Genomic DNA, 27,002 nt, shown 5'->3' with positions numbered 1-27,002 from the left:
AGTTTTTACTGTCTCACCTATTATAGCCAGTCCCACCAGGATTTTTATTTAACGATCAAAATGACTGAGCTGCAGTTTTGTTATAATTAGCGAGGAATGTTCTTGATTTTCTCCCCCATGTTTACACGCTTAAAACAAGAAGAGCGCCACTGACATAAGTAGACATACGAATGTTTTTTGTCAATCCGTATCTACAATAACTCCGCTTACTTGCCTTAGAAACAGATCAATACCACCCGAAAGTCATTGTAAAAAAAAAAGAGTGGTTTGAATCAAATCAAACTGAGTCAGTACTGAATCCCCCACAGCGATGGAAACTCGACTCCTTTCACTGACGACTCAAGTGCTGTACTTATAAATCACTCGTCAGAGACCGCATGCGCAAAAATTTGCACATGCCAACAAGTTGTAAAACCCGCGGGCTGAGTGAGCGAATCGTTTGTTTTGTTGAGTCTGCGACGCAGGAGAGTTGATTTGAGGCAAGGAGCAGATCTGTTGCTTTTTCCGCGTGGCTAATGCACGTACAAAAATGCAGTTCGAATAACAGTTGCACAGTAGGTGGTTCACTATTGTAGTTTAGCTAGCTGTAGCCGGGTGAGTAAATGAAGGCGTTAACAGACGAATACCCGTGGCCCCGAATCGGTAAACAAAACTACTCGTTCGTGACTCGCACATTTCTTAATATACAGAAGACAAGAGATTGCCAATAGGATTGCTGCTCGCCGTCGTCACTGCTACCACACGCAAGTAATTTAAAAACACACACACACACACGTATGCCCGTAACATTTTCAGGTCTGGTTTGCTTGTTCGGCTGAAGCGGAAGTGTATCGGTTGCCTAGCAACCTTCGTGTTTCACGCTGCTGAGGTGCCAGCCGTGAAAGCCCAATAAAGCGTCAAGCTTCAGGAGGTAAGTCGTCAATGACATATTACGTCAGTTACATATTACATCAGTTTCTTAAATTTTAGCGTTCGATGCTAGCAACCCGTTTGCTCAAGGGGTTTCTTTCCTGAACATCTAACGTGTAGGCTTGCCAGCTGCCTTAAAAAGAAATGATTGACTCCATGTCGGCAGGGGTGACCCGATTGAACATGGTGATTTTTTCATACAATTTGACTCCAACCTTAATCAAATGTATCTTTTGGAGTGATACGAACAGTGGCAGGGGGAACTGTTCAACTTTGTTCTGTGCAACATTAACTGGCTAAAATGTTTTTCATAAATAGACATCTTTCCTGCTTAACTTGACAGAATAAAGATACATCTTTTTCTTTAACAGACCTCTGTCATGTTTGGTGTAAATGCATATGCAGTTGATGTGCATCTACCATTAAGCAAACGCAGGCAATTGTCAGGGGCCCTGAGATTTCTAGGGGCTCCCAAACGTCTCATAAAAACGGATTATGATGCCGCTAGCATAGAGTGCACACCTCGTGAGGAGCAATGCAAGGTAACATAGTACGGCAACATCAACAACATCAAGTATCAAAAATTTGGTGCTGCCCACTACCTTCCAAATCACAAAAGAGGGCAAATTCTTGAGGAGGATGGCACTGCTTCTCAAACTTAAGCCTCCTCATCAGAGTTCCTGATAGTGAAGAAGGTGAAGATCCTCCAGGATTGGCCAGCCCAGTCACCAGACACCAGCATGTTTGGAGTTAGATGAAGGTGGAGGCTTGGAAGATGAAACCAAAGAATCTTGATGAAGTCTGGGAGTCATGCAAGACTGCTTTCTTTGCCATTCCAGATGATTTTATCAACAAGTTACAGTGTGACCTTTCTGTCTCAATTAAATGATAAAACTACTAAGAGTTGAAGCTAATTTTCGTTGACCCTTTGGTGAGCTACTCAAAATCAGATGGTGAGATGGGGAGGGAACCTCCGTGATAGTCTGCAAGCCACTCATTTCCAAGAAGAATAGGCTGGAATTTGGTAAAAAAAAAAAAAAAATACGGAGCTTCAAAAATTCATTAGTCCATTCTTCTTTTTGTGTTGTTTTCACCTCTAAATGCAGTCTACACAGGCAAAACCCATCCTCCCCAATCTGAAACAACATAGACACTGCGTGCTATTCATTGATTGAATAAGCAGTTCAATCATAGGTGTATCTTTCACTTTTGCCTTCCGTATCTTCTTACCAAACTGCTACCAATGAGATGAGTTGGATTGTGTGTTGTCATACTCATGTGTCACTGGTGACTGAGCAAGTCGTAAAAGCTTTTTTTTTTCCTCACTGCTGGACGATTCAGTTTTTCAAGGAACGGCTAGCTCCACTAGCAAAAAAAAGAAAACACAGTCGTTTTACTTATGTTTTATACAGAATAAACCTTTGTGTATCTCACGTTACTAACACAAACCCGTCGGTCCTAATGCTGAAGACGGGTTAGCAGGTGGCGGCGTAAGAATGGAGCAGCAGGATGGAAATGAGCAAGCAGCAAATGCGTCCTCTCCTCCACGGGTAAATGTGTTTTTTTTACATCATCAAACCAATACTCAGCAGTCGTTTCATAATCATCTGTGACCATCGTTCTCACAGGATGTGACTGGATCAGAACCTGTAGGACATGGTGATGAAGATTCCGCATCAATCAGACATTCCGGTGTGTTAAACGCGGCGGGGATTCAATACAAAGACAACACTGCCAGCGATTGTCTTCAACTGTCTTCTTTGGGTTTCAGAGCAGCAGAATGCAGCTCACCCTTTGGACCTGTCAGAGGACATGGAGGAAGACAAGCTGATGATGGAGGAGCATGAGGAGGAACTCATTATTCTTGATGCTGAACATGTGTGTGGCATCTCCCTCCGTATTTATCGAATCATGGCGTCGCTACATTGGATTCATACGTACTTACCCTCAAGCAAAGAACAACAAAATATATCTTCCAATTCATATGTTTGGTGCACATTCTTCCACAAGTTTCTTGCACACCAGCAGGGTTCTGATTCCATTGTTATCTGTTGACAGCCTCTTGTCGCGAAGAAGCAAGCTGCACTCAAGGATCAACTCACCAAAGAACTGGAGCGGCTCAACCTGGATCTCAAGAGAGAGGTTAGATACTTTCCCCATATGCTGAGACTCAGGCAGACATGTTGTGTTCACCTTCATTCCTTCCGTCTCATGCAGTGGTTCCTAAGCTTTGCAGAGTCCCGTACTCCTTCAGACACCTGACTGGAAGTCATGTGCCCCCAACTCCTGCACACTTAAAAAACATAAACCACACAATGAAACATATTTGATATATTTTTAAATATATTCTATTTTTGCGCTGCGATGGGCTGGGGGCCAGTCCAGGGTGTACCCCGCCTCTCGCCCAAAAGTCAGCTGGGATAGGCTCCAGCATAGTGACGATAAGCGGCACAGAAAATGGATGGAATTCAATATGAGGCTTATTACTTAGCCAAATGGACATATGAGCACATATAGCATGAGATTATACAAAAATATGTATCAATTAGAGATGCTCCGATCAGGGTTTTATGCTGCATCGGCGTTGAAAGGCATTTATTTGCATATGCCGATCGGCCGATACCGATGGGTGGAGCATCCCTAGTATAAATCTTCAATATGAAACCCTTTTAATACACAACGTCATCATCAAACGTACTTATTTGTTCATCTAACGCACATGGAACAATGAACAACGTCATGCTGTCACCTTTCTTCTGCACTGTACTGCACTGCTGTGGTTGTTCATGAGGAGTTTGAGCGTAGTCCGTAAATCTCAGTGTTCCCCGCTAATGTAGTCAAGCCGTTTTTAATTTTTATTCACGTACCCCCTACGGCAATCTGCGCACGTACCCCGCTTTGGGAACCTACAGGTTCTAATGTCCCTGCGTGCGCCCTTTCTGCTACCCCTGCAGCTGGCAGCTGAGACGGCAGAATCGAGCCAAACAGAGGACATATATGTGGAGTTGTTCCGGGAACAGGATATGCTAAAAAGACTCCAGACAACGCTGGAGGGTCAACAGCAGACCAAGATCTTGGCTGCAAGCAAACATCGGCAGGTGCAAGATCAACTGGAGGCAATGAAGGCTTGTCATTGCAGCACTACGAGCCAGTGTAAGAAGACCAGGGCCACTGGTGAGACTCTCTTCTTGCTCTGGGATTTCAACGGGTTTTTCTATCATGGTGGCCATTCATAGAGTATGATTTTATGTTGCTGGTATTTCATGTTTACCAACAAAAAAAAAAAAAAGAGATGGCGACACGTAGATGGGACTTCAACCACGTAAAGGTGGCAGATAACTTGCCCCGTTTTTATCATCATGTCAGCATACTGACACTGTGTTGCTCATCTATAAAAGACTACACCATGGGTGTCCAAAGTGCAGCCTGGGTGTCATTTCTGCCCCACCACACATTCTGAAACTACAATTTAAATATAATTTAAAAATGATATAATTTAATTATAAATGTAAATATAAATATGATAAATATACACTTGTGCTCAACAGTCAACACCGGCAGGAAGTGCCTCAACTGTCTTCTTCATAGACTTTGTCTGAACAACATTACTGATGACGTGGCAACATCTGCTGGTCACATTTGGTATAACAGCTTCGCTGCAACTCAGGACAGACGTGGTGCAGGAACATTTGTACCCCATCAATGTCCAACTGTGATGGCAACTTTGTGCGGGTATTGGAACATTTGGAACATCTTGGAACATTTCCAAGAATCTATTCCTCCCACATCCCCCCCAGGAATGTCTCGTTTTCCAATAGCCAATTTCTCATCAGAGCCCAGGTACACCGACAGCGATACAATAAATCAATCATGTCCAAACTTTTTTTCCGCCCTGGGCAGCACAGAAAAAGTCAAACAACCCTGTTTTTGCTGTTTTAAAAAATATACTGTATATTTCTACTATGTGTCACAGCCCAATCAAAAAAGACCTGCAGGCTGTCTTTGGACACCGCTGGACTAAATGAAGAATGAATAAACACGTTCTACTAAAACACTATAAAAATTGTGAAGCATCCATCAATGACGGCTTATTAAAGTACTAATTACTGAATCATTAATGAGTAATTACTGATGCAACTTTGTTGTACGCTGCCAGTGTCACTGTTTGTACAATATGGTGCAAAATATTAGCTCAGCTAATTAGCTCCAAGCCAAGCCCTTCTGTTCAGGCTAACAATGTCACGGTGCCTACCAGCCTGTGTCCGGACTCGGCACACCTTCTCCCGGCTTGAGTCATCTCCGTGTGGAAGGGGATTAATGTCGTCCACTGATTCAACCTCAAAGAAGCATCTCCACACATATAGGGCTCTTGTTACACTTATTTTACCACTGTAGAGTGTGTGTTTATTTGGGATACGACGGGGGACAATTTATAAGGTTTGATTGTTTTGAGGAGGCATTTTTTTCCGTTCCTCGTCACGGAAATTCGAAAAGAACCGGACTCGCAGGACCAAGTGGGGGGTACATCACTGTTGATGTACTACACTGCTGATGGGGATGTCATACAACTTCATGTCAAAAAATCCAAATGTAGTCATGATGCAATTCCAATCGCTTAAACACACTCATACAGCCCGAGTCGCTTACCCACAGTTCCACTCACGCTAGCTAGCTGACGTGTAAGAGATGACTATCCAAGTTATTTTGCCGACTTACCTGCCGTTTAAGGTGGCCGGTTCGTATTTGTGTGGAAATACCACCGTCCTCAGGAGAACTTTTTTTTCACTCAATCATGTCGGACATGCCATGGCTGACTTCATGCGGTGTTAAGGTAATGTAATGTAAGGTAATGTCTCAGTGTTTAGTGTCATTACTGCTGCTACAATACAGAATAGAATACAGAAACCAGAATACAACATCACTTTTGACTAATAATAGACCTTAGTCTACCACCAAACAGCCGTCATTTATTAATTAATTTCTAAAAAAATGCAATATTGCTATACTGTACTTTTGTACATTTAGATTTAACTGTAGTTTATGCACACCTGCAGGTAAGAAGGACTAAAACAGTTGGATTTGACAAACTGTACCCCTTGATTTGTCCCAATCAAATATCATGACATTACTACCCCATCACTACTCTCAGGAGAACGAGATTCTGAAGCAGACGGAGCCACTTGCTGTGGCCCAGCAAGGTGCACTGTATTCGGGCACATGCTCCGAGCAGCCGGCGTGCCGGCAGGGAGGTCTCTGGAAAACCTAATGCACTTAACGCCACGACACGACAAGCCGCAGCCATCATAACGATGCTGGCATTTAAGGTGGCCGGTTTGTTTTTTCTGTGATCGATGCTTTTTCTCCTCATATCTCCAAATGTCTCCTCACTGGAGCATTTTTAAAAATGATCGGTTCTCGGAGCTGTTTGTAATGTTTTATTGATATGACGTCAACATTCCCTAACATCGGTCCGATAATTATCGTGCACTCGTCATTTCAACAACCCAGGTCTACAATTTGTTTATCCCTAGTGTCCAACCTGCAGACAGAGCTGGACAGACTGATGCCGCTCCTCATCTACACACAAGAAGCCAGTGAAGATCTGCATTCCAATGTAAAAGCCATGGAGAATGTCACAAGCAAGGCAAGGGCTAAGAGGTCTCAAGTTGAAGAGCAGAAACTTCAACAGGTAAAATAAAATGTAATTCAAACAATATACAGTACACCGCATCTGCTGCACCGATCATGGCTGTTGATGAACTGTTGTACCACTAGGATATGTATGTGGAGCGCCTTACCAAGGACTTGGATCGACTAAGACAACAGAAGGACATGTGTGATGTTCAGAGAAAAGCCCAGGAAGAGACAACACATGCAACCAAAGAGGCTCTCTCTGAGGTATCTACAGCACAACATACCTGCAATGGTAGCCCCCGCCAACCAGTCTAACAGCAACATCCACAGTTTGCAACGAAAATGTTTCGCTATACATGTCGATTTATATTTTTATTGACTGCTGACTGTCCCTCTTCGGCTCCAAACAACCTTTTTTCAAGCAAAAAATATAAGACTACCACCACCACGGGGCTATACATTCAATGCCTCTGTTTACACAGGTTTTGCTGAGTTTTGGCACTCTGGGAGCGAGCAATGAATAGACGGCCCTGCAGCCTCCCCTCCTTTCTGATTGGTCGCTTTAAACACCTATTGTCTCCAGGTCAGAGCCAATGGGAAGGAGAGTGGCAAGAGCAGCGAGGCAGCGAGCGCAGAGAGTGGCAGTGAGCGTTTATTCATAGACCGCAAGCCCGCAATGGTCTTTATGCGGACTGATTATGATATTTACAGCCATGGGCAAAAATATAGGCATGCCAAAGATGCCTATATTTTTGGCCATACAGTGGAACCTTCATTAAGTCGTCCAAATCATATCTTCCCGTAAGAAATAACGTAAAGCCATATAATCTGTTCCAGATGGCCAAAAATGTTAACAGAAAACACGTTTTTATAGTTTTCCAATTATAGTTTGACATGCAGAAAACAGTTGGAAATGCATATAAATACATATAAATGATGAATGGTTCCTTTTATCTTCACTGAAGATGTAATTCTTGACGTGACTGAAAACAGGAAGGTGGTGGTTGTTGATCTCGCTGCCACATCGTGTCTTTGGGAACAATCACGCCTTCGATGAAGGTAAAAGTAGCCTTAAATGTTCACTTCTCCCCTTCAGTCATCATTCATATGCATTTCCAATTGCTTTATGCATGTTAAACTGTAATTGTAAAACTATAAAAACAAGCAAGGCCGTTTTGTGATGGAAAAATACATTGAGAACACAGTTGGACTCATGCAGCGTATTAACAACACGACAAGACGCGCGCCGTATCGTATGCTAACTGGAGAATGCACGCAAATCGAGGCTAAATTGTGGTGTAAATTTTCGACGTGAACTGAAAAACACACTAACCGTGGCGACGCTGACTGAGGTTCCATTAATTACAGATTTGGTTGCATTCTATACAGGCGTGGCCAAAAACATTGGAGGCTATACATTGGCACTGTATTGACGCAACACTTGAAATGTCTGAGCAGGAACACAAGTCTCTTTCTTTTCTGTCGGTTCTAAAGATATAAAAACAGATAAAATAGACAGCTAATTAATGCATGTAATGGGACCACCCCTATTCTGCCTACTAAGCCTGCTATTAAAACACCTCCAAAAACCTCCAACAAGGTTCTAAGGTTTTCTATACATGCTGTGAGCATGTAGTAGCAGGTATATTCATGACAACATGTAAACTTACAGTATTTTGCCATATTTTGTTCATTTTTAAGCATGCCTGCAACTTCCTTCCTGGGTGCAGTGATTACACATAGCAACATAGGAAGAAACGCTACACCTAGCGTTAACTATTCCAAAAACAAAAACACAGCAGCGGTGGCGGCAGCTCCAATAGCCTTACCTTTCGGTCGTGGCCTGAGGCATTGTGAGCGAGTGTTTGGGGAAGCTAGTCGCTAGCCGGCTAGTAGTGGTGTGGTGTGGCGAGGCGTCACTGCGCCAGTAACGTAGTTCTTCAGCGTAACAATGCTAATAAGAATAATAATAACAATGTAGCTTGGTTAATATGGAGTTTTTATATTTTTAGAGCGCACAGAAAAGAGAAAGACGTGTGTTCATGTCTAAAATATAGATTGTGGATGATGTGCAAAATTCCCAAAAAGTGCACTTTTCCTTCAAGACTGATCAAGATTTTCCACAATATTTGCTTTTGCTGCAACATAACAAACTTTGCTGGAAATCATGGATCCTAGAAGACTCAGAGGTCTGTGGTTAGAAATGTAACCGTGGTAACCATGTTGCATTATTTGTGTGCATGCATGTGTTCAGGCTGAAATTCAAATCGAGTCGCTGGCGATGTCCCAGAAACAGCTGCTGCAGCAGTGGAAGAAGAGCTTGGTGGATTTGAGGAGACGAGATGAAGACTTCCGAGCGATGCAGGAGGCTGTTCGGTGAGAATAAGTGAAATGTATGGAAAGGGTGAATGTATGGATGGATTTATTTCCAAAATGGTGATAAAAAGACGTCCTTCGGGTATTTAGCAAGATGTTTTCTCTTCATTCCACATGTCAGGTATAGGAAAAAAGTCCACAAGACTGAAAAGATGAAGTCATGCATCAGTTTCTTTTTTTCTGATATTCCCTTTTCTCACAGCATGGCCGAGCGTCAAGTGATCGTGCTGGACAGAGAGATTGATGGCAACAAGAAATCCATCTCCGAGCTGCAGGAGAAGAGCGAGACCCTGACCATGCTGCTCAACTGCGCCCAGATGGACTGTGATGTCTCCCAAAAGATGATCAGTCAGAATCAATCCCGACATGAAGCTCTGCAGGCCCAATCCAGCACCTACATCCGTGCTCTCGGCGAGACAGAGCGCACCCTTGCAGAGCTCACTAAGGTCGACTATAGAGGGAATAGAGGGCTGTGATTTTACTGATTAATGTGTTCTTGCTTCGTTTAGGAGGACAACAGTCTTCACGTTGAGGTGACTGACCAGAGGCGAAAGCTGGAGAAGAACAAAGATAAGCACCTGCAGTTAGAGGACCAGATTATGACCCAAATGCTTCAGAAGCTCATGGACAGCAAGGCTGCTCAGTACTATCAGCATCTTACCAACAAGAAAGCCTCTCTCAAGACAGAGAAGGTAAACTGAGCTTTCCAGAGGCACCAATGGCAAGCGGGGGCCAGAATTATTACCGTAGATATCAAATAGGGCTGCTCCGAGAAATCGCAAACTCAATTCACACTAATCTGTAAATGGCAGCAATTTTTTTCGATTTTAGTTCACGAGCTGCATCACAAACAAATCCTGCCATTTTACTGAAGGAGTCATACTGCACAGTTGCTGCATGACGGCCCGTACTTCATCCTCGCTCTCCCCGTCACCCAGCGAGCTTCGGCAGTCCCGGGCAACTTGCTGCTGCCCTGTTTCTACCGGTGGTTTCGGCCATCAACGAGCCTCACTTGTTTCTATGACCTGCATGAATGCACCATGAGTCAGAACCAGATGACTGCAATGTCACAAGACATTGCATGTGAATGCAACTTTGTTTGGTTTGCTAACAAGTAGTTAGCAAAGAAGTGCACAGTCAACCACTGATGACATCATAGACGAGCGATGGAGCGGACTTCCGGTTTCCATTTTATTAGCTAGGCTGCTTGTGCTTTATGATGAAAATACATGACAAACACAGTTGTACTCACGCAGTGCATTAATTACATGACAAGACATGTGCCATATTGTAGGCTAACCGGAAAATGTACTCAAACGGAGGCAAAATTTTGGCAAGGCAATCAGCAGCCACCTTTCTCTGCATTTTTTGTTTCTTGACCCTTTTTGCCTTTATGATGGACCACCTTAGTAACAACTTTCCCCGAAATTTTAACAATATCCACACGTGAGAACAGCATTTTCGCTCTGACTTTACATGACTTCGAGCTACATCCATCCATCCTCACTTATCTTCTGCTTATCCGGGTCCGGGGCGCGGGGGTCTCAGTAGGGAAGTCCAGACTTCCCGGTCCTCAGCCACCTCTTCCAGTTCCACTGTGAGGACACCAAGGTGTTCCCCGGCCAGCTGTGAGACGTAATCCCTCAAGTGTGTCCTAGGTCTGCCCCGGGGCCTTCTCCCGGCCTGGCATGCCCGGAACACCTCACTAGGGAGGCATCCAGACTAGATGCCCGAGCCGCCTCAACTGGCTCCTCTCGATGTGCAGGAGCAGCGATGTCATTCTTTCGGTCACGACCCAAAGCGAATGACCATAGGTGAGGGTGGGAACATAGATCGACAGGTAAATTGAGAGCTTTGCCTTCCGGCTCATCTCTCTCTTCACCATGACGGTCCGGTACAGCGACCGCGTTACTGCAGACGCTGCGCCGATCCGCCTGTCGACCTCACCCTCCAACTTTGCCTCACTCGTGAACAAGACCCCGAGATACTTGAACTCCTCCACCTGGGGCAGGACCTCATTTTCAACCCAATTTCTAGCTACATATATGGTTATTTGCCCCCCCCTCCACCTGCTTGAGCCAGTGATTAGGGCAACTGGATGTGACGTCAGGTGCAACCCAGCAATAAATGAATCAATCCACGTACTTTATATGAAAAGTGCAAAGATGACATTATCATTTCCTTTCTTTGAGTAGGTGTACCAGCTGTGGCATTTGGAGAGTGATGTAATGGCGGCGACATTGGAGAGCAACGTGATCAATGACAAACTGGAAAACTTGGCCCGGACACTCAAGGAGCTCGATGAGGAGATTACTAAGTGCAACAAGGTGGTCACATCCAACCAGGCTAAGAGTTCCTCTATTGATATACTCATTGCACAGAAACAGACCACCATCGTGAACTACAACAAAAAAATGTATCTCATTGCGGTTCGCACTGGGGTAAGGAAATCTGTTTGGCTGCAAAGTCGTTCATCAGTATAAACCTGTAATACACATATGTCTGTGTTTCCAGCATGAAGACCTCAGTCCTCTGCAAATTAAGGTAGAGGGAATAAAGTCTGAGGTTGAGAAATTATCGGAGAAAATCAAGAATGATCAGCAGCTGTGGCTGAAGCACCAAGGAACGCTTGTAGGGCTAACCCTAGAGATACAGGCACACACCGAGGAATACAACAAACTGCAGGCAAAGTTCACAGTGATCCGTCAGAAGAAGGTTTACCTGCAGTGTAGGTCACATATGCCATGAAACTCACTCTGATCTGCACTGCTTACAAATCCTAATTCCTGGTGAACACTTACTTCAAGGTCAGCTGGATGTCTTGCACCGTGAGGAGAGTGACGTGGAGAAGAGCAAGAAGATGCTTCAAAGAGACCTGCTGAAGCTCAACACTCTTCTTAGCAAGAACGCTGAGCTGCGCCACGCTTTGGAGCAGGAGAACTCTGCCATGCAGACCGACTTCCTTCACAAGCTCAAGGCATGGCTTCAACGCTAATTATTTCACTTTCAACCCGTTTTTGCCGAACGTTCATCTTCCGTAATATCTCACGTTTAGGATGCAGAGCGGGAGTCCATAGAGATGGAGGTGAAACTGGAGAAGACTCAGGAGGAAAAAGAGAATCTCATCAGCGGTCTGGCGGAGGCTGAGTCAGTTTCTTGCATTCTCTAGACGTGTGTATTATTTATGTGCATTTACAGTCCATGTGTGTTTTAGGGATGCTCCGATCCATCAGCCACTGATCAAGATCAGCGGATTTACGTGAAAAAGCACATGATCGGCACGTGCCGATAAATGCCTTTCAACGCCGATCACCTGTGGCTCCGACTATTGCAGCCTGCAGCGAACCGTGCGTGCAGTGTAGTGTCTTGCGTCCTTCTCCCGCTTTCCTTCACACTGCGCAGGTGTGCCGAAACAAAAGCAATCATGTCTGCCGTGTGGAACTTACCTGCCAACACATGCCACGAAAACTGTGACTCAGGGGTAGGCTTTCATTTAATACAGCATTTGAGCAAACACTTGACGGAGTATGGCGAGTTGTCGAGGCTCACGGTGTGATCATCAGTCAAGCGGCCGCTAACGTGGCAACACTCGCCTGTATGTGCGTGACAGTCAGAAGGCTAAGCTAGTAACCCAAAGCATTGAATTAATCAGACGAGATGACCAGTTAGGGGACTTTGGAATTGTCCTGACTTTCCCGCCTTATACGGCACCCTGGCCAAAAATAAATTGAAAAATTTGTATTTAATCCAAGTGATTGGTATCGGATGATTTCACTCATGGATGATCGATATTGGAATCGGAAGTATCAAACCCTGATCGGGGCATCCCTAGTTTTGGTCACACTTGTATTCCACTGCAATGCCTATACAGTATTTATGCTGGTGTTGTCCATCACAGGCGTCAGATCATGCTGTGGGAAAAGAAGACCCGTCTTATGAAAGAAACACGTTTAGTTGTGGAGGAGAGTCAGGGAGACATCCAGATAATGAGGAACGACATTCACTGCATGGAGGTAGACACACGGCTTCTCCAGCAGAGATGTGTCATTGACTGTATTTTGGCATTACCGTGGAACTTTGGTTAGCGTCATTAATCCGTTACAGAAGGTGCGACTCCAACTACTATCCGCTAATTGAGTCCATTTTTCCCATAATAAATTATGTTAGTCGTCCCTTGGTATATTGTGGCTTTTCAGAAATTAATCAACAATCACTGTTTTGTGGTAGACTATGTTCTATTATTAGTCAAAACATATTGAAATACAGGTGATATGCTGCAGGGACTCGAGACGACCAACTCACAAGCTAGTGAGCTAACCAGTTAGCCTCAAATTTATTTCTTCTAAACTTAAGAAGCTAAAAACTTACCGCTTCCACACGAGATGGGAGGAGAACGTTTTTTCACTGTCATCATTTAGTAATCTACTTTAGTAATCTCCAAGAGAATTTCACTTTTCCAGCAGTTCTGCAAAAATTTCATCCAAATGAGGAAGGTGAGCTCATCAACGCGGACGAGCCAGTATGCTAAGTTTGTTCGAAAGTGGTGGCAACAAAATGAACTTGCCCACCTCGAACATATCCACCCAACCCAGGGGGGGGGGAACAACCTACATATTGAGATGCAGCGCCTTCGTTCCGACAGGCAACACTCACTGAGACATTTGGTTGGAAAAGTAAATCCAAACGGATCAGCGCAAGAAATGCTGCAACCGTTTGACAGACAGTACTAACTCCTTGTGAGAAAATCCATGTCACAAACAGCAATTCCGCAACAAGGAAAGATGACATATTAAAGGAAATAGTGCATTATTCTGATATATTATTAAATATTATGGTTTACTTGGTTTCAGAACGTGTTGACAATAATATCATTCCGTGTCGATTTGTGGGACAATAAACATTCCAAAACACACCTACATTGTGTTTTCTACATTGTTTTATGAGTCATTTTTTTTCGTGGTACTTTTCTTAAACTTAATGGTAAAATTGTGTCCCGTCTCGTGACACCCCTACGATTAGTTTTGCTTACAAGGGTAGTCACAGGCAAGGAGACAAACAGTGAGTGTACATCATGTTTTGTGTTAACAGTGTGATTTGATGTGCTTATCTATACAGCGGCAACTCAGCCAGCTGATGAAGCAGCGAGAGCAGCTCCTCAGAGAGAGTGTAGCAGTGGTGGAAAAGAGGGGAAACATCACTGAGCGCAATGAGGCCCTGGCCCGCAGCGCTAAAAAGCAAATGACCAAGGGCAAGCTAAGTCTCATAAATGAAGGCTTGCAGCGCAAAGTCAAGGAAACACATAAGGTGGCGAAAGTAGAGTTTTTGCAAATTGATTTATTGTCAAATTGTCTTACGTCGGGTTTTATTTTTAGCTGGTGAAAGCGTGTGACCAGGAAATAAAGGGGCTGCAGGAGAGCCAGGTGACTCTGGGCAACACACTCGCACAGCACCGACAGCAACTGACTGACCTGTCTGGCACCTGTGCTGCCCTCGAGACTGATCTCACAAATATCCAGGACACCAAAGACATGGTATGGAAGAAAACATGCTGGCGTTGTGCCTGGTTTTAAGTTTGAGCTTTCACGTTTTCCGCATTTCTAACAGGCAACGCATCCCATTCGCACATTCACGAACCAATCTTTACACGTCCTGTCTAGGCTCAAGCCCATCTGATTGAATTTCAGAAAAAGGCCAGAAAGCTCCAAGAGGTGACTGATGGCAAGTACCAACCCTCATGCTCCAGTCAGTCAGTGGAAGCAGCTATGCAGAGCCACATGGAGCGCGCGCACGCCATTAGCACCGTTATTCACAGTGTGTGTGAGGCCTTCCCTGATAAGAAAGCAGCTCTTCGAGCTCTGTCGCTTTCACTGGCAGCCGGGACACAGACCCTCCTGAAGCAGGAAGCAATCTGCCAGTGAGAAGGACATGAAAGATACCACAGAATCTTTGCAAGAACCAGAATGGCAATTGTTTTGTATTGTGTGCATTTTGGTAAGAGACAAGAGACAAGAACTGATACTTTTGACACCAATATCAACACGCAAAAAACACATCGTAGGTATCGTGTGCATCGACTATACAACTTTGCCATCAGCGAGCCATGTCAATTCATGGGCAGTATGAGCACTGAGGCAACTCGGCGGCAGTGTTGCCAGGTCTGCTTATTATGAGCAACTTTAAATTGAAATTCAGTTTCTGTATGATTCAGATTCTTTTCTTAAATGGTTTAATTTGCACATTTCCTAATCAAATACGGTACAGGGCTGACGCCTAAGATGAAGCTGCCGCCAGCATCTCTTCTTGGCTTCGTGCGCAAGCCGTTCTTACCGTCCGAGTGCGCCGAGTTGGATCATGGCGCATGCTTGTTAGTCAGCGATCGTCAATAATGTAATGTAGCAGAAACCTTTATTATACACCAAGACTTTCTACAGACGGGGTGTTCAAACTTTTTCCAGGGAGACGTCACATAGTGAAAACTGAAAGGATGCATAATTTGTAAAAACTGCTTGTCAGCTTTGTGATATTGGTGAAAAAGCCTGTTGTTAGTATCAACTTGTCTTTTTTCACTTTGGACACCCGTTCTATAGTGTAATGGTTTTCATGTGTGACATTATTGCTAATTGGGACAGTACATAAATGTCATACGTGGGGGCGGCTACAGTACTCTCCTTGTCCGGACCGGATGGGGGTGTGCTTGAATGCTTGTCACTGCCGTCCAATCATTTTTTGGGGGGCGGGGGTTTACCAGCAGCAGCACCGGCTGGAGAGCAGCAAGTCAAATGCATTAAAGATATGTTATGCTCTGCTGAGTGAATTAAACTGCCATTAGTGTCAACTGCTGTCTTTTTCCCCCTATTTTTGCAAAATGACAACTTTGTTTTGTTTGTTTCTTATAATATTTTGACTTTTTTTCTAAACTAAAATTTGATTTTTCCAATATTACAAATTTATTCTCCAAAAATTGCAACTTTTTTCTTGTTAGAATACAACTTTTTGTCTCTCTTTTGACTGTATTCCTGTAAAATTAAAAACATTTTTCATTTATGCTGTTTTTTTTTCTTAAATATTTCAACTTTCATCTGGTAAATTTCCTTCTTGTAATTATGGCTTTATTCCCATAATATTTTGGCTTTATTCTTTTCTATTCTTGTAAAATTACAACTTTTTTCCGCAACCCAATTTTCCAATTTTACGTCTTTTTTTAAAAAATATTTCAACTTTATGCTACTAAAATGACCTTTTCTCCCTCATATTATGTTATTTTCATAAAATGACAACTTTTTCTTCTTAGATTGCAACTTTTTTCTCCTAATATTTCAATTTTTTCTCACAAAATTTCTGACTGCTGCTGTTTTCTCGTTATTTTGGAATGCGGCGCGAGTCGCTAAATGGCCACCGGGCCACACTTTGAATGCCCTGTTCTACAGTGTAATGTTTTTCATGTAAGTGTGATACCATTATTGCTAGTCGGACAATATAATACATAAAATGTCATACGTGGAGGCGCTGCACAGTCCTCTCCTCATCCTGAAGGGGTGGGGGCTTGTCACTGCCATCCATCCATAGAGAGGAAAAGCCTTTTTTTACCAGCAGCTGGAGAGCCGCAAGTGAAATGCAGTAAAGATATTTTTATGCCCTGCTTAGTCAATTTGACTGCCAAAATGGAGGATTATATAACCGAGCTCACCAGGAAGTAGTCAAACTTTTACAACAAAGTATGAAGAGGTTTTCCTGGAAAAGGGTGGGGTGCATGTACTTTATATAAAGCACAAAAAGGTAAGGGCACAAATGTTTTTCAGCTAATAAAAAAAAAAAATACATAAATCGGACCAAGAAGAACATTTTTTTTAACAAACATGAATTATTCTCTTCTTTTTGTTTTCCTCTTCATTATCATTTAATTATTAAAGGAGTCAGGCCTCACCAGCCATCAAGCTCACCACACGTCACTGCTGGCTACGCCATGACAGACGGGCTCACTCTGTCACTTCGAATGTTCAACTATGGATGAACGGAACATTTGTGGATGGTTTGTATGGTACTGCATTTTTGAGCGATTTGGAATCTTAACACGTCCTGAGTGGTCTTCTATCGACTGCAGGTATTGAATTTGGAGAAGAAGCTGTCATCGATTCCTCCTCTTTTAATGTCAGGTCTGTTGCGTCTGTCGTATTCAGCCGCTTTGTTGTTGCAGTGGTCCAGTTGTTGTCGGAGCTGCTTCCTCTGCTGCTCCTGCTGCCTCTGCACGATCAGAGCCGTACGTTCCGTTTTGGAGCAGAAACGGTCGTAGTGTTGCGCCTCTTGGATCCCTTCTAATTTGCTCATCATTTTATCTTGTATTTGAAGGTTCCAGAACTTTTTCATCTGCTGCCAGCTCTCAGCAGGTGGTCTCCGGTCGCGGCTGGGAAAAAGACCAGGTGCGCCCACCTTACTTGGCAGCAGATCTCGGAGGGGGTTGTCCTTGAGTTCCCTCTCCTGGCGATGCCTCTCTTCGGCCATGGTCTGATTGAACTTAGTCGTTTCAACTGCCGTTTTTTTCCTGCTCTCCTTCTCAGCGTTCTCAAGCTCCATAGCGACGCTGTCCATGTGTACCCTGAGCTTGTCGTAATCCAACTTTTCCATCTTCTGTCTTTCTTTTTCCCAGGCTTGCTCTTCCTGTTGCTGGAGCAGCCACTCCCTGAGCTGTTCTCTCTGCCTGCACACCCTGCTATCACTTTCTGGGTCCTCACCTGCCATACCAGGAGGCATCATGTGCTCAACAGCTCCTTGAGAGACATCCCGATCCAACTCCCGCTGCCGCATGGCCTTCTCATACTGATCCTGATAGCTGGCCCTCTGTTTCGCTTGTTTCTCCCTTTCTTGTTTGATTTGGAGGAGGTGCGCTTGTTTGGAATTATGCAGCATTTGGGCATCAAAGGTATCTTGTTCTAGTTTTTCCGCATCTTTCTCTCGCTTTCTCTCCTCCAGCTGTTTGTCAAGGCCTTCCTTGTCAATCCCGATGGTTCTTACCTTGTCGTTAAAAATTCGGGCTTTTCTTTCTTTCTCGTTGTTGCGGCGCCTCTCGATGCTCGCCTGCTGACTGCGAGCCCCATTCCACATTTTGCCCGACAAGTGTGGACGCTGTTAAAATTACAAAAATGTTGAAAATATACACGTCATTAAAAAAAAAAAACTGTACAGTAGAGTGGAACCTATTTTAAGGAAAACTGAACTTTTGTGGAATTTTGCTCCTCGTCCATAATCCTTGTGTGAGACATGAACACTCGTCTTTCTCTTTTCTGTGCGTTCTAAAGACATAAAAACAGCTAAAAAAGAAGCAGCTAATTAGTGTACGTAATGGGACACACCCATGTCGCCTACGAAGCATGCTATTAAAACACCTCCAAGAAGGTTCTATGGTTTTATATCTATGCTGTGAGCTTGTAGTAGCAGGTACATTCATGATATCGTGTAATACTTACAGTATTTTGCCCTATTTTGGTCATTGTAAGCATGACGGGAACTTCCTTCCTGGGTGCGTTGATGACACAATGCAACATAGAAAGGAATGAACTTTTCCAAACTCAAAAGCAAAAACAGCAGCAGTGGCCTGAGGCTTTGTGAGCGAGTGTGTGGTGAAGCTAGTAGCTAGCCGGTGTGGTGTGATGAGGTGTCGCTACGCCAGTCACGTAGTTCTTCAGTGTAACAATGTTAATAATAATAACAATGTCTCTGTAGCTTGGTTAGTAGGTGCGTCCCAATCCTGGCATTCTCAGCTGCCTCTTTTTAGCTGTTTTTATATCTTCAGAACGCACAGAAAAGCGAAAGATATGTGCGTAAGAATTGTGAATGATGGGTAAAATTCCCCAAAAAGTTCAGTTTTTCTTTAAGTAATGTGCAGTAATCCTTGTTTATCGCAGTTAATTGGTTCTGACCGTGATAAGTGAATTTCTGCAAAGTAGGATTTGTTATTAATGAATAGTAGAGCATAGAAAACCTGACATTCTAAATACGGCTTTTACCATTAGAGCCTCTAGACGTGAACTAACACCCCTATAGTCACAGAGCGGCAGAGCCGAGCCGACATGCCATGGCTGAGATTGAGTGGGAAAAAAATAGGTTCTCCTCTCATGCTGTGTGGAAGTGGTAAGTTTTTGGCTTCTTTGTCCTTCTTCCCCACTCCGTTTGAAACACTTTAAGTTTAGAATAAGTAAATTGGAGAGGCTAACAAGTTAGCTCGCTAGCTTGATGTGCCAGAGGCGGTCGTCTGCTATGTGTGAAAGTGACTATAGGGGTGTTATTTCATGTCTACAGGTCTACAGGTAATAATGGCAAAACGCATATGGTTTTCTATGCGCTAACTACAGAAATATTCCCTTTTATTAAAATTGATTCCTACTTTGAGGAAATTCACTTATCACAATGGGGTCTGGACCCAATTAACCACGATAAACGAGAGATTACTGTCTAGCCCGCCTGCCTGTCACACCCCCACGCACTGCGTTACACTATGAGTTACATCCACACCGATCTAGCTGACAACTAAGTGCCTTTTGAACACTAAACAGGCGATACACCACTTACCACTTTATACAAATCCAAAGTGATAAACAGCAGCTATCCCTGGTTCTCCGTCACACTTCAACCACTCTCATCATTTTTGCCTCAGCTCAGCATCCCTTGCCCCATGTTAGAACCTGCGTGTCCTGGAGTTTTCCGTATCCCCCTGTGACTTTTGTGTTCAGTGATACCGTCCATGTGCCAATTTGCTCACATCCCCAACATCCACCTTGTTGAAGGAAATTCACTACAAAGCCCTGCACAGTTTTGCCCGTTTGAACTCACACATCATTTATTATTACGAGTGTTGCTATCATAAAGATGGAAAAGTATTATGTCATGAAGAGCAGCATCATGAAGGATGACATCGTAAAATGTCATCATGGCACCGAGACTGTTTTTTTTTGTAAGTATGGTCGTGGTTGGAGAGAAGATAAATGACGTTATCAAGCTGTTTGAAACTCAGCTTTTACTGATTTTAGTCCCTCGCCACTTTGCGGTTTGAATTTCGTGCCTTAACTCGAGCACGGTTTTTCAAAAATATAATAATGAATAAATCATGCTGTTTCGTGGTTGGATATGTATTATTATAAGCAAAAAATATGCATATTTAAGGTATAATCTTATGTATTGTTAGGCATTTTTGAACACAGAAGTGGCAAAATGAACAAAAATACAAACATGAGGCATTCAGAAGACTCATTCAAAGACGTTTTATTCTACAGTAGCCACTAGCTGTCAGTTACGTTACTGCCATGTTCAGTGAGACAATCACCAGCCGGAGCAACAGGCTTTTCTTGCAGGTTTCAATGAAGTTTTGCACATTACGGGTGATGAATGTTCAGGAAGAAGCTGAAATACACAAACTTTTGCAGGTGAGCTTCACTTGACCTCTAAACCTTTCCATGCACATGTCCAACTGTTGAACGTGTCCGTGCTTTTTTGCAGTTTGCAAAAAGTTGTAATGCAGAGGAGGTTCCAGGAGATGGCAGTAGTCTGCCATCGAGAACGCCAGCCAGCCAGAACTCCAAGTACAGGCCTCAGCCTGACCTCCACCCTTCAGGGTAAGACGTATGACTGAGCCACATGACCCAACGATGCATTGAGAAACACAGCTAGGAAAAACCCATCACACCCTGCAAATGATTAACCCGGTAATGTAGTTCACATGCCAAATGAACGTGAAGCAAACTTCTACGCTGTGAACTACACAACTACCAACGCTAGGGAGTCAGGGAGATAGCGGTCATTGAATCACTTTGTGTGTAGAAGAAGAAGGTATGAAGAAGGTAAACGCTATTAGCATATTAGAGAAGTCTAACGGGTAATACGAGGGTGTCCAAAGTGTGGCTTGGGGGCCATTTACGACCCTCGGCTGTTTTTTTTTGTTTTTTTTTATTGGCCTGCAGCACACTCTAAAAATATAATTTAACAACAAAATATCTGTTTTTTAAAAACAGCAAAAATGTAAAAATCAGATCAGGTTTTTCAATTTTTGGAATTGAACAATCAAAAGAGAATTTTAGTAGCATTAAGTTAAAATATTAGTTCTGTTTTTAATGTTGTAATATTGTGACAAACAAACTAAACTAAACAAAATTGGCATTTTTGGAAAATTGGTTTGGGGGGGAAATATGTTACGAGACTAAAGTCATCATTACCAGAAGAACTTTTACAAGAAGAAAGTTGAAATAGTTGGAAAATAAATTTTAAAAAGACCAGCAGAAACGGAACAAAACAGCTGTCATTCTACAAGAATAAAGTCGAAATATTAAAATAAAATAAAATAAATATTAAATAAATAAGTCAGAATTTTACGAGAATAAACTCGTAAAAAAATTATGTAGCATTGAGTTGAAATATTAATATTGTGTGTGTGTGTGTGTGTGTTTTCATTTTTGCTGTTTTTTTGTTTGTTTTTTGTATAATTGTGTTTACAATGTGCTGAGGACCAGCTTAAAAAAATTAAAAAAAAAATAGCAGCGGGCTGCAAATGGCCCTCGAGCGGCACTTTGGACACCACTGTCATAAAGGGTACTTAATTGTGACCCCCAAATCTCGCTTCTGAGCACTTCATTGTCTGGGAGGTTTTACATAAAATGTATTTCTCATCTCTAAGGTACAGCAAGTAGGGTTGTTTTTTGGCCCCACAGAGGCGCACTTGTGCCCCACAACCCCTGCACACACACACACACACACACACACTCACACGCCAATGCAGACGGGTGGCTCAGGCAGTGGAAAAGTACTGGGCATAGCAGCACTGGGAGTGTGCATGGACTCATATCACTGCTATCACAAACCAGTGGGAGCCTCCATGTGTATCTGCACATAGGAGAACAACACAATCCTTGATTAGGCGCTCCGGGGAAATTCTATTTTACGTTCTTTTATATGGAGGCTATAACAGAATCCAATGGCCGTGCAATCCTGAAGACAAGTCCTCCAGCAATCTGTGGGACCTTCTCCAAAACCGGTTCATAGCATTGATGAACTAGACGGCGTAGATAGAGATCATTGAACGAATTATTGATAAAACGGGCTTATTTTTGGGGAAAACCCGCCGCTTTGTGCTCATCGTCTCCATCGTTTTGCTGTTGGTAACGAGCAACACATGTAGAACAGACAGAATAGACGCACATGCACACTAATGCACATGCAAAACAATACTACTTTAGACGGGTGGTGCAGTTACATTGTGTGTGCTACAAGGCTTGCTTGTTTTTATTTGCACCGTGAGAATTTATGTTGGGCGACTATATGGGTGTCATTTGATGTTACGTACAGTAGCACCACAGATACCCCCTGGCTATAAATAGATGTTTTTATGGGCGTGTCAATTACTCTCGGATTTTCACCGTGCACGGGTGGGGTGGTCTGACAACGCAATCTACTACGACTGTATACGCATAGGGTAATCCCTCGCTATGTGGTGGTTCCAATATCACTCCCTCACTATATCGACATCACATAAGAATTAATCAAATAACCGATGGCTGTTTGGTGGTTGACTATGGCCTGTTATTCGTCCAAAAATATGTATCGTTTACCACACTCATATCAAAGCTCTTGCTGACAAGAGTTCTCGTTTGGAGCAAAGCTGTATCCTGAGAACAGGGCAGCCGGAAGCCAATCAGACTGTGAACTATGGCATGGCTTCTATGAACGATAATACAGTAATATGGAGGTGGCAGTGTGCAAGGCATTATTGGAAGTGCACCTTATGTGCTTGAGGCACACCTTGCAATCCAGCCAACTTGGTGTTCACAGCGTCAGCGAATGACATGTGACAGATGCTTGCTACTTGTTGATGTCTAAGCAGAAGCTGTAGTAGTTCTACGTTTGGTTAATTTTACTTAAGATTTGTCAGATCAACCCACGAAGATGTTTGGACTTGTCTGCACCCTTAATCACTGAGGGTTTCTATTGACGCTCATTGCATTTGGCTGAGGGCCAACTTCCAAGCACCGCCGATCACTAGTTTTGCGTCATAACACACCTCATCCATAGATGACAATTTAGCGACATGGTCGCTAAATCTAGCGAGTAAGGGTGCGCGTATAAGTGTTTCTTGCGTCATACATTTATTCAGCCATCAACAAAGGTGGAATGAGCAGCCGAGCGGGAGTGAGTGCAATGCACGTCTGAAAGCTGTAAAAACCCCTCCACAATGCAACCCTGCCCTTGATCAACAGCGCCAAATAAGCAGGGTTTGGACACAATCCTTCATCGCCTTGCAACACCCCGCCTTCCTGGCAAAACATGCATGGGTGTCAACAAAAACCCAGCAAAAAAAAAGAAAATAGAAAAATAGAGCAAAAAGGCATAATGTAACTACAAAAAGCTAAAATGTTGATACTAAAACCTAATCCTTTGGTGTGTGCAGGACTCTTTTACGGACCTTTTATGACTCTGTGGTGGCCTCAGCCATCTTCTATGCTGTGGGCTGCTGGAGAGGGGGCAGCACGGACAGGGACAGGAGCAGGATCAATAGGCTGATCAGGAGAGCGAGCTCTGTCCTGGACGGTCCTCTGGACTCCGTGGAGGAAGTGGGGGAGAGAAGGATGTTGGCTAAGCTGACATCCATCATGGACAACACCTCTCACCCGCTACATGACACTGTGGGTTCCCTTAGCAGCTCCTTCAGCAGCAGACTGTTACACCCACGGTGTAAGAAGGAGAGGTTCCGCAGGTCCTTCATACCGACCGCTGTCAGGCTCTACAACACCTGAACCACCTGAACCATGTTGTAGTCACTATGCGTTCTTTACTTGCGTATCTTGCTTGCTGCTGTAAGTGAATTTCCCTGCTGTGGGATTAATAAAGTACAACACAATACTATACAATACTATACAATACAATACTATACAATACAATACAATACAATACAATAATAAAAACAGAAATACTTGTTTTTATAAGTGAGAACAGTGAGCTGTATTATTATTATGATCTATTATTATATAATATCATAACATTAGTGATTTATTTGGTCTCACAAAATGTTGACAATAATATTTGTATCTTTGAGCATCAATTTGGGGGACGGTAAACATTTCAAAACGCACCTGCAGTGTTTTCTGACTATGATAAAAAAAAAGTGTCTTTGTTCAGTCCTATTTTTTTCATTGCATTTTTCTTAAAATGAATGTTAAAAATCTTGTCATATTTTTTTACTGGAGTTGATTGAGCAAAAAGATGTCTACCCTAAACAGTCAACTGTTGGTGTGTCCGTTTCATGGTTTCTGTTGGCTCTAATTACAAACCTGCAGAAACTCCTTCTGGACGGGTGTACTCCTGATTCCCACTAAAAGTCTGCTACTCTTTGTAGTCAGCCCCACCCAGTAGTCCAGCTTGATTTTTGTAGTTAAGGCATAGAAAACCTGTTTTACAATCTTGTATATGTTTTTTTTAACATTATTAGAGCCCTCCAGACATGACATAACACCCCTATAGCCACCTTTACATTCATATTACCCATTATAGTAGATATAATCAGAGAAAATAAGACATATTAGACATAAATAAGATAACATGATATGATCAGAAAAAATAAGACATATTAGACATAAATAAGATAATATAGACTCACATTTTAGCAGTTCCTTGTTGCTATTTTCTGGACAGCGTACTTCCTGCAGTGGCTATTGTGTCATCAGTGTATTGTAACGGCAGCTTGAAATGGGTTTACACTGGTATTTCCCAATATAGTAGACATGAGAAGACATTTAGGACTCCTGCTTGTGTGTTTCACAGTAAACGGGTTCCTTAGGGGACATTAGTCCCAGGTGGACAGGAAGTGACGTTGGAGGTTTCAAATTGAGTTTTCGGGGGTTATGGCCCCAACATTAGCCCGTGCTATTACTATGATTATTATTATTATGATGTTGAATGTTATTATTGTGTGAGATAATTCACACCTACAATAACTGCCTGCTCTGGTGATCACGTCTCACATTCTGGCGACACCTAGTGGCCAATGTAGAGTATGTAGAACGGTTCTTCTGCCTTGTATTTGTATTTTAGTTCATTTAGCTTGTCTGTGCTTGAAAATGTTTAATGTAGGCCATTTCTTTAAAAACTAATAATAGGGTATTGAACCACAAAACATGAATCTTTTTTTTTAAAACATGAGGGAGCGATATTTGAACCACGATGTAGCGAGGGACAACTGTGTATCTGTAAATTCACGCAATTCAGTGCGTCACCTTTATTCACCCGTTATGGAAACACATTTTTCCTTGTATGAAAAATGTCAATAATTGATGTTCAATGGAGGAAACCAAACATGGGGTTGTGTCCTCTTCAGGAAGACCTTGGCATGACTCAGATGTCAGGTCTCAGATGACCACAGCAGGTGACATTTCACATCAAGTGCTTAAGATTAGCGAGAGGGAATACAAGGGCATCACCGGGCCTTGACCGCATCACACAAACCTAAACTGTACAACCAAAACTGTGTTTACGTTATCAAGCGGCAATACATCCTATGCAGTCCACGGTGGGGCCTGGGGCCCATTTGTGGCCAGCGGCTGTTTTTTTTATTGACCGACGACAAAAATATAATTCATAAAATATAATTTAACAAGAAAACCTTTTTTTAAAAAAGGAAAAATCAGCAGTAATTTAATTTTAGTAGCATAAAGTTGAAATGTTAAAGAAATACAACATCATTTTTTTTTTTAAATGTCGTAATAATACGATAAACAAAACAAACATTTTTGTAAAACTGGGTTGGGAAAAAGTTATATTATTACGGGAATGAAGTCAAAATGTTATGGGCATAAAGTCATAACATTAAGAGCAAAACATTTACAAGAAAAAAGTAATCATTTTACGAGAATAAAGTTTAAAAAAATGAAATTTCAGAAGCATTAATTTGAAATAGTAAAGAAAAAAAGGGGTTGTTTTATTCTTGTTATAATAACAAAATAATGCCCAAATATTATGGGCATAAAGTTAAAAGTACATATATTTTTTTATTAATTTTAAAAACATAAAGTTGAAATATAAAAGAAATGAGATGTTTTTTTAAATTATTGTAATACTATGAGAAACAAACAAAACAAAAATGTAGCAATTTTTGGAAAATTGGTTTGGGAAAATGTACAATGTTATGAGAATAAAGTCAAAATATGATGGGCACAAAGTCATAATATTGCGCTGATCTTTATAATGAGGATAAGCGGCATAGAAAACGGTTGGATGGAGAATAAAGTCAAAATCCATCCCATCCATTTCTACTGCTTATCCGAGGTCAGGTCGCGGGGGCAGGGAAGCCCAGATTTCCCTCTCCCGGCAGATCCTGAGGCGTTTGCAGCCATAGTCTCTCCTACTGTACGTCCCCGAGGCCTTCTACCGGTCAGACGTGCCTTGAAGACCTCCCTGACCAGATGCCCGAGCCACCTCCTCTCAATGCTACTCCAAGTTCTTCTGTCAGTGCTTCTCACCTTATCTCTTGGAGAACCCAGCCATTCTGAAAACTCATTTCAGCTGCTTGTACCCTCAATGTTGTCCTTCCAGTCACTACCCAAAGCTCACGACCATAGGTGAGGGCGGGAACGTAGATCGACCAGTAACGGACCAATGCAGAATCATCACTGCAGACGCCGCACCAATCCGCCTGTCAAGCTCGCGTTCCATCCTTTCCCTCACTCGTGAACAAGGCCCCGAGGTACTTAACTCCTCCACTTGGGGGCAGGATCTCATTCCCGACCCACAGATGGCACTCCACCCTTTTCCGGGCGAGAACCATGGGCTCGGACGCCGGCTAAAATGTATCAGATCACCAACTAAAAACAAGTTTAACTCAAAATGTGCCCAGGGTATGAATAATGCGTCCTTACATGTTCCTTTTTTGAAGCACCTTCAAACTGCCTTGAAAGATGACATCGATGTTGTGTGAAAATTGTTTTTCCAGGCAGATGATCTTCACTGATACCAATCCGCTGGGGAGCAGCGGCAGCAGATGCTGTGAAACTTATCTTCTCTTTATTGGAGCCGTTTGCTGATTGCATCCACCTGTTCTAATGCTTCCACCGGCA

At 42.9% G+C, this 27,002-nt stretch overlaps 2 protein-coding genes across 2 annotated transcripts; one reads left to right on the top strand and one right to left on the bottom strand.

Annotated features, from left to right (window-relative positions):
* Positions 1-102: 102 nt before the first annotated feature.
* Positions 103-15,903, top strand: LOC129182591 (coiled-coil domain-containing protein 40-like). The gene is made up of 19 exons (XM_054778934.1): positions 103-910; positions 2,380-2,459; positions 2,538-2,601; positions 2,681-2,787; positions 2,968-3,051; positions 3,864-4,083; positions 6,441-6,598; positions 6,685-6,807; positions 8,798-8,919; positions 9,122-9,365; positions 9,429-9,611; positions 11,115-11,360; positions 11,434-11,647; positions 11,727-11,896; positions 11,975-12,066; positions 12,818-12,932; positions 14,035-14,223; positions 14,292-14,450; positions 14,577-15,903. The coding sequence occupies exons 2-19, from the start codon at positions 2,406-2,408 to the stop codon at positions 14,835-14,837; spliced, it is 2,805 nt and encodes a 934-aa protein (XP_054634909.1). The 5' UTR covers positions 103-910; positions 2,380-2,405; the 3' UTR covers positions 14,838-15,903.
* Positions 15,904-16,808: 905 nt separating this feature from the next.
* On the bottom strand, positions 16,809-18,018 carry LOC129182590 (RIB43A-like with coiled-coils protein 2). The gene has a single exon (XM_054778932.1). The coding sequence runs from the start codon at positions 18,016-18,018 to the stop codon at positions 17,008-17,010; it is 1,011 nt and encodes a 336-aa protein (XP_054634907.1). The 3' UTR covers positions 16,809-17,007.
* Positions 18,019-27,002: the final 8,984 nt, after the last annotated feature.

The sequence above is a fragment of the Dunckerocampus dactyliophorus genome, chromosome 6, assembly GCF_027744805.1.
Source record: "Dunckerocampus dactyliophorus isolate RoL2022-P2 chromosome 6, RoL_Ddac_1.1, whole genome shotgun sequence".
NCBI classification, from domain to species: domain Eukaryota; kingdom Metazoa; phylum Chordata; class Actinopteri; order Syngnathiformes; family Syngnathidae; genus Dunckerocampus; species Dunckerocampus dactyliophorus.
Note: the sequence above shows the minus strand (reverse complement) of the source record. Positions and strands in the feature narration are given on the sequence as shown.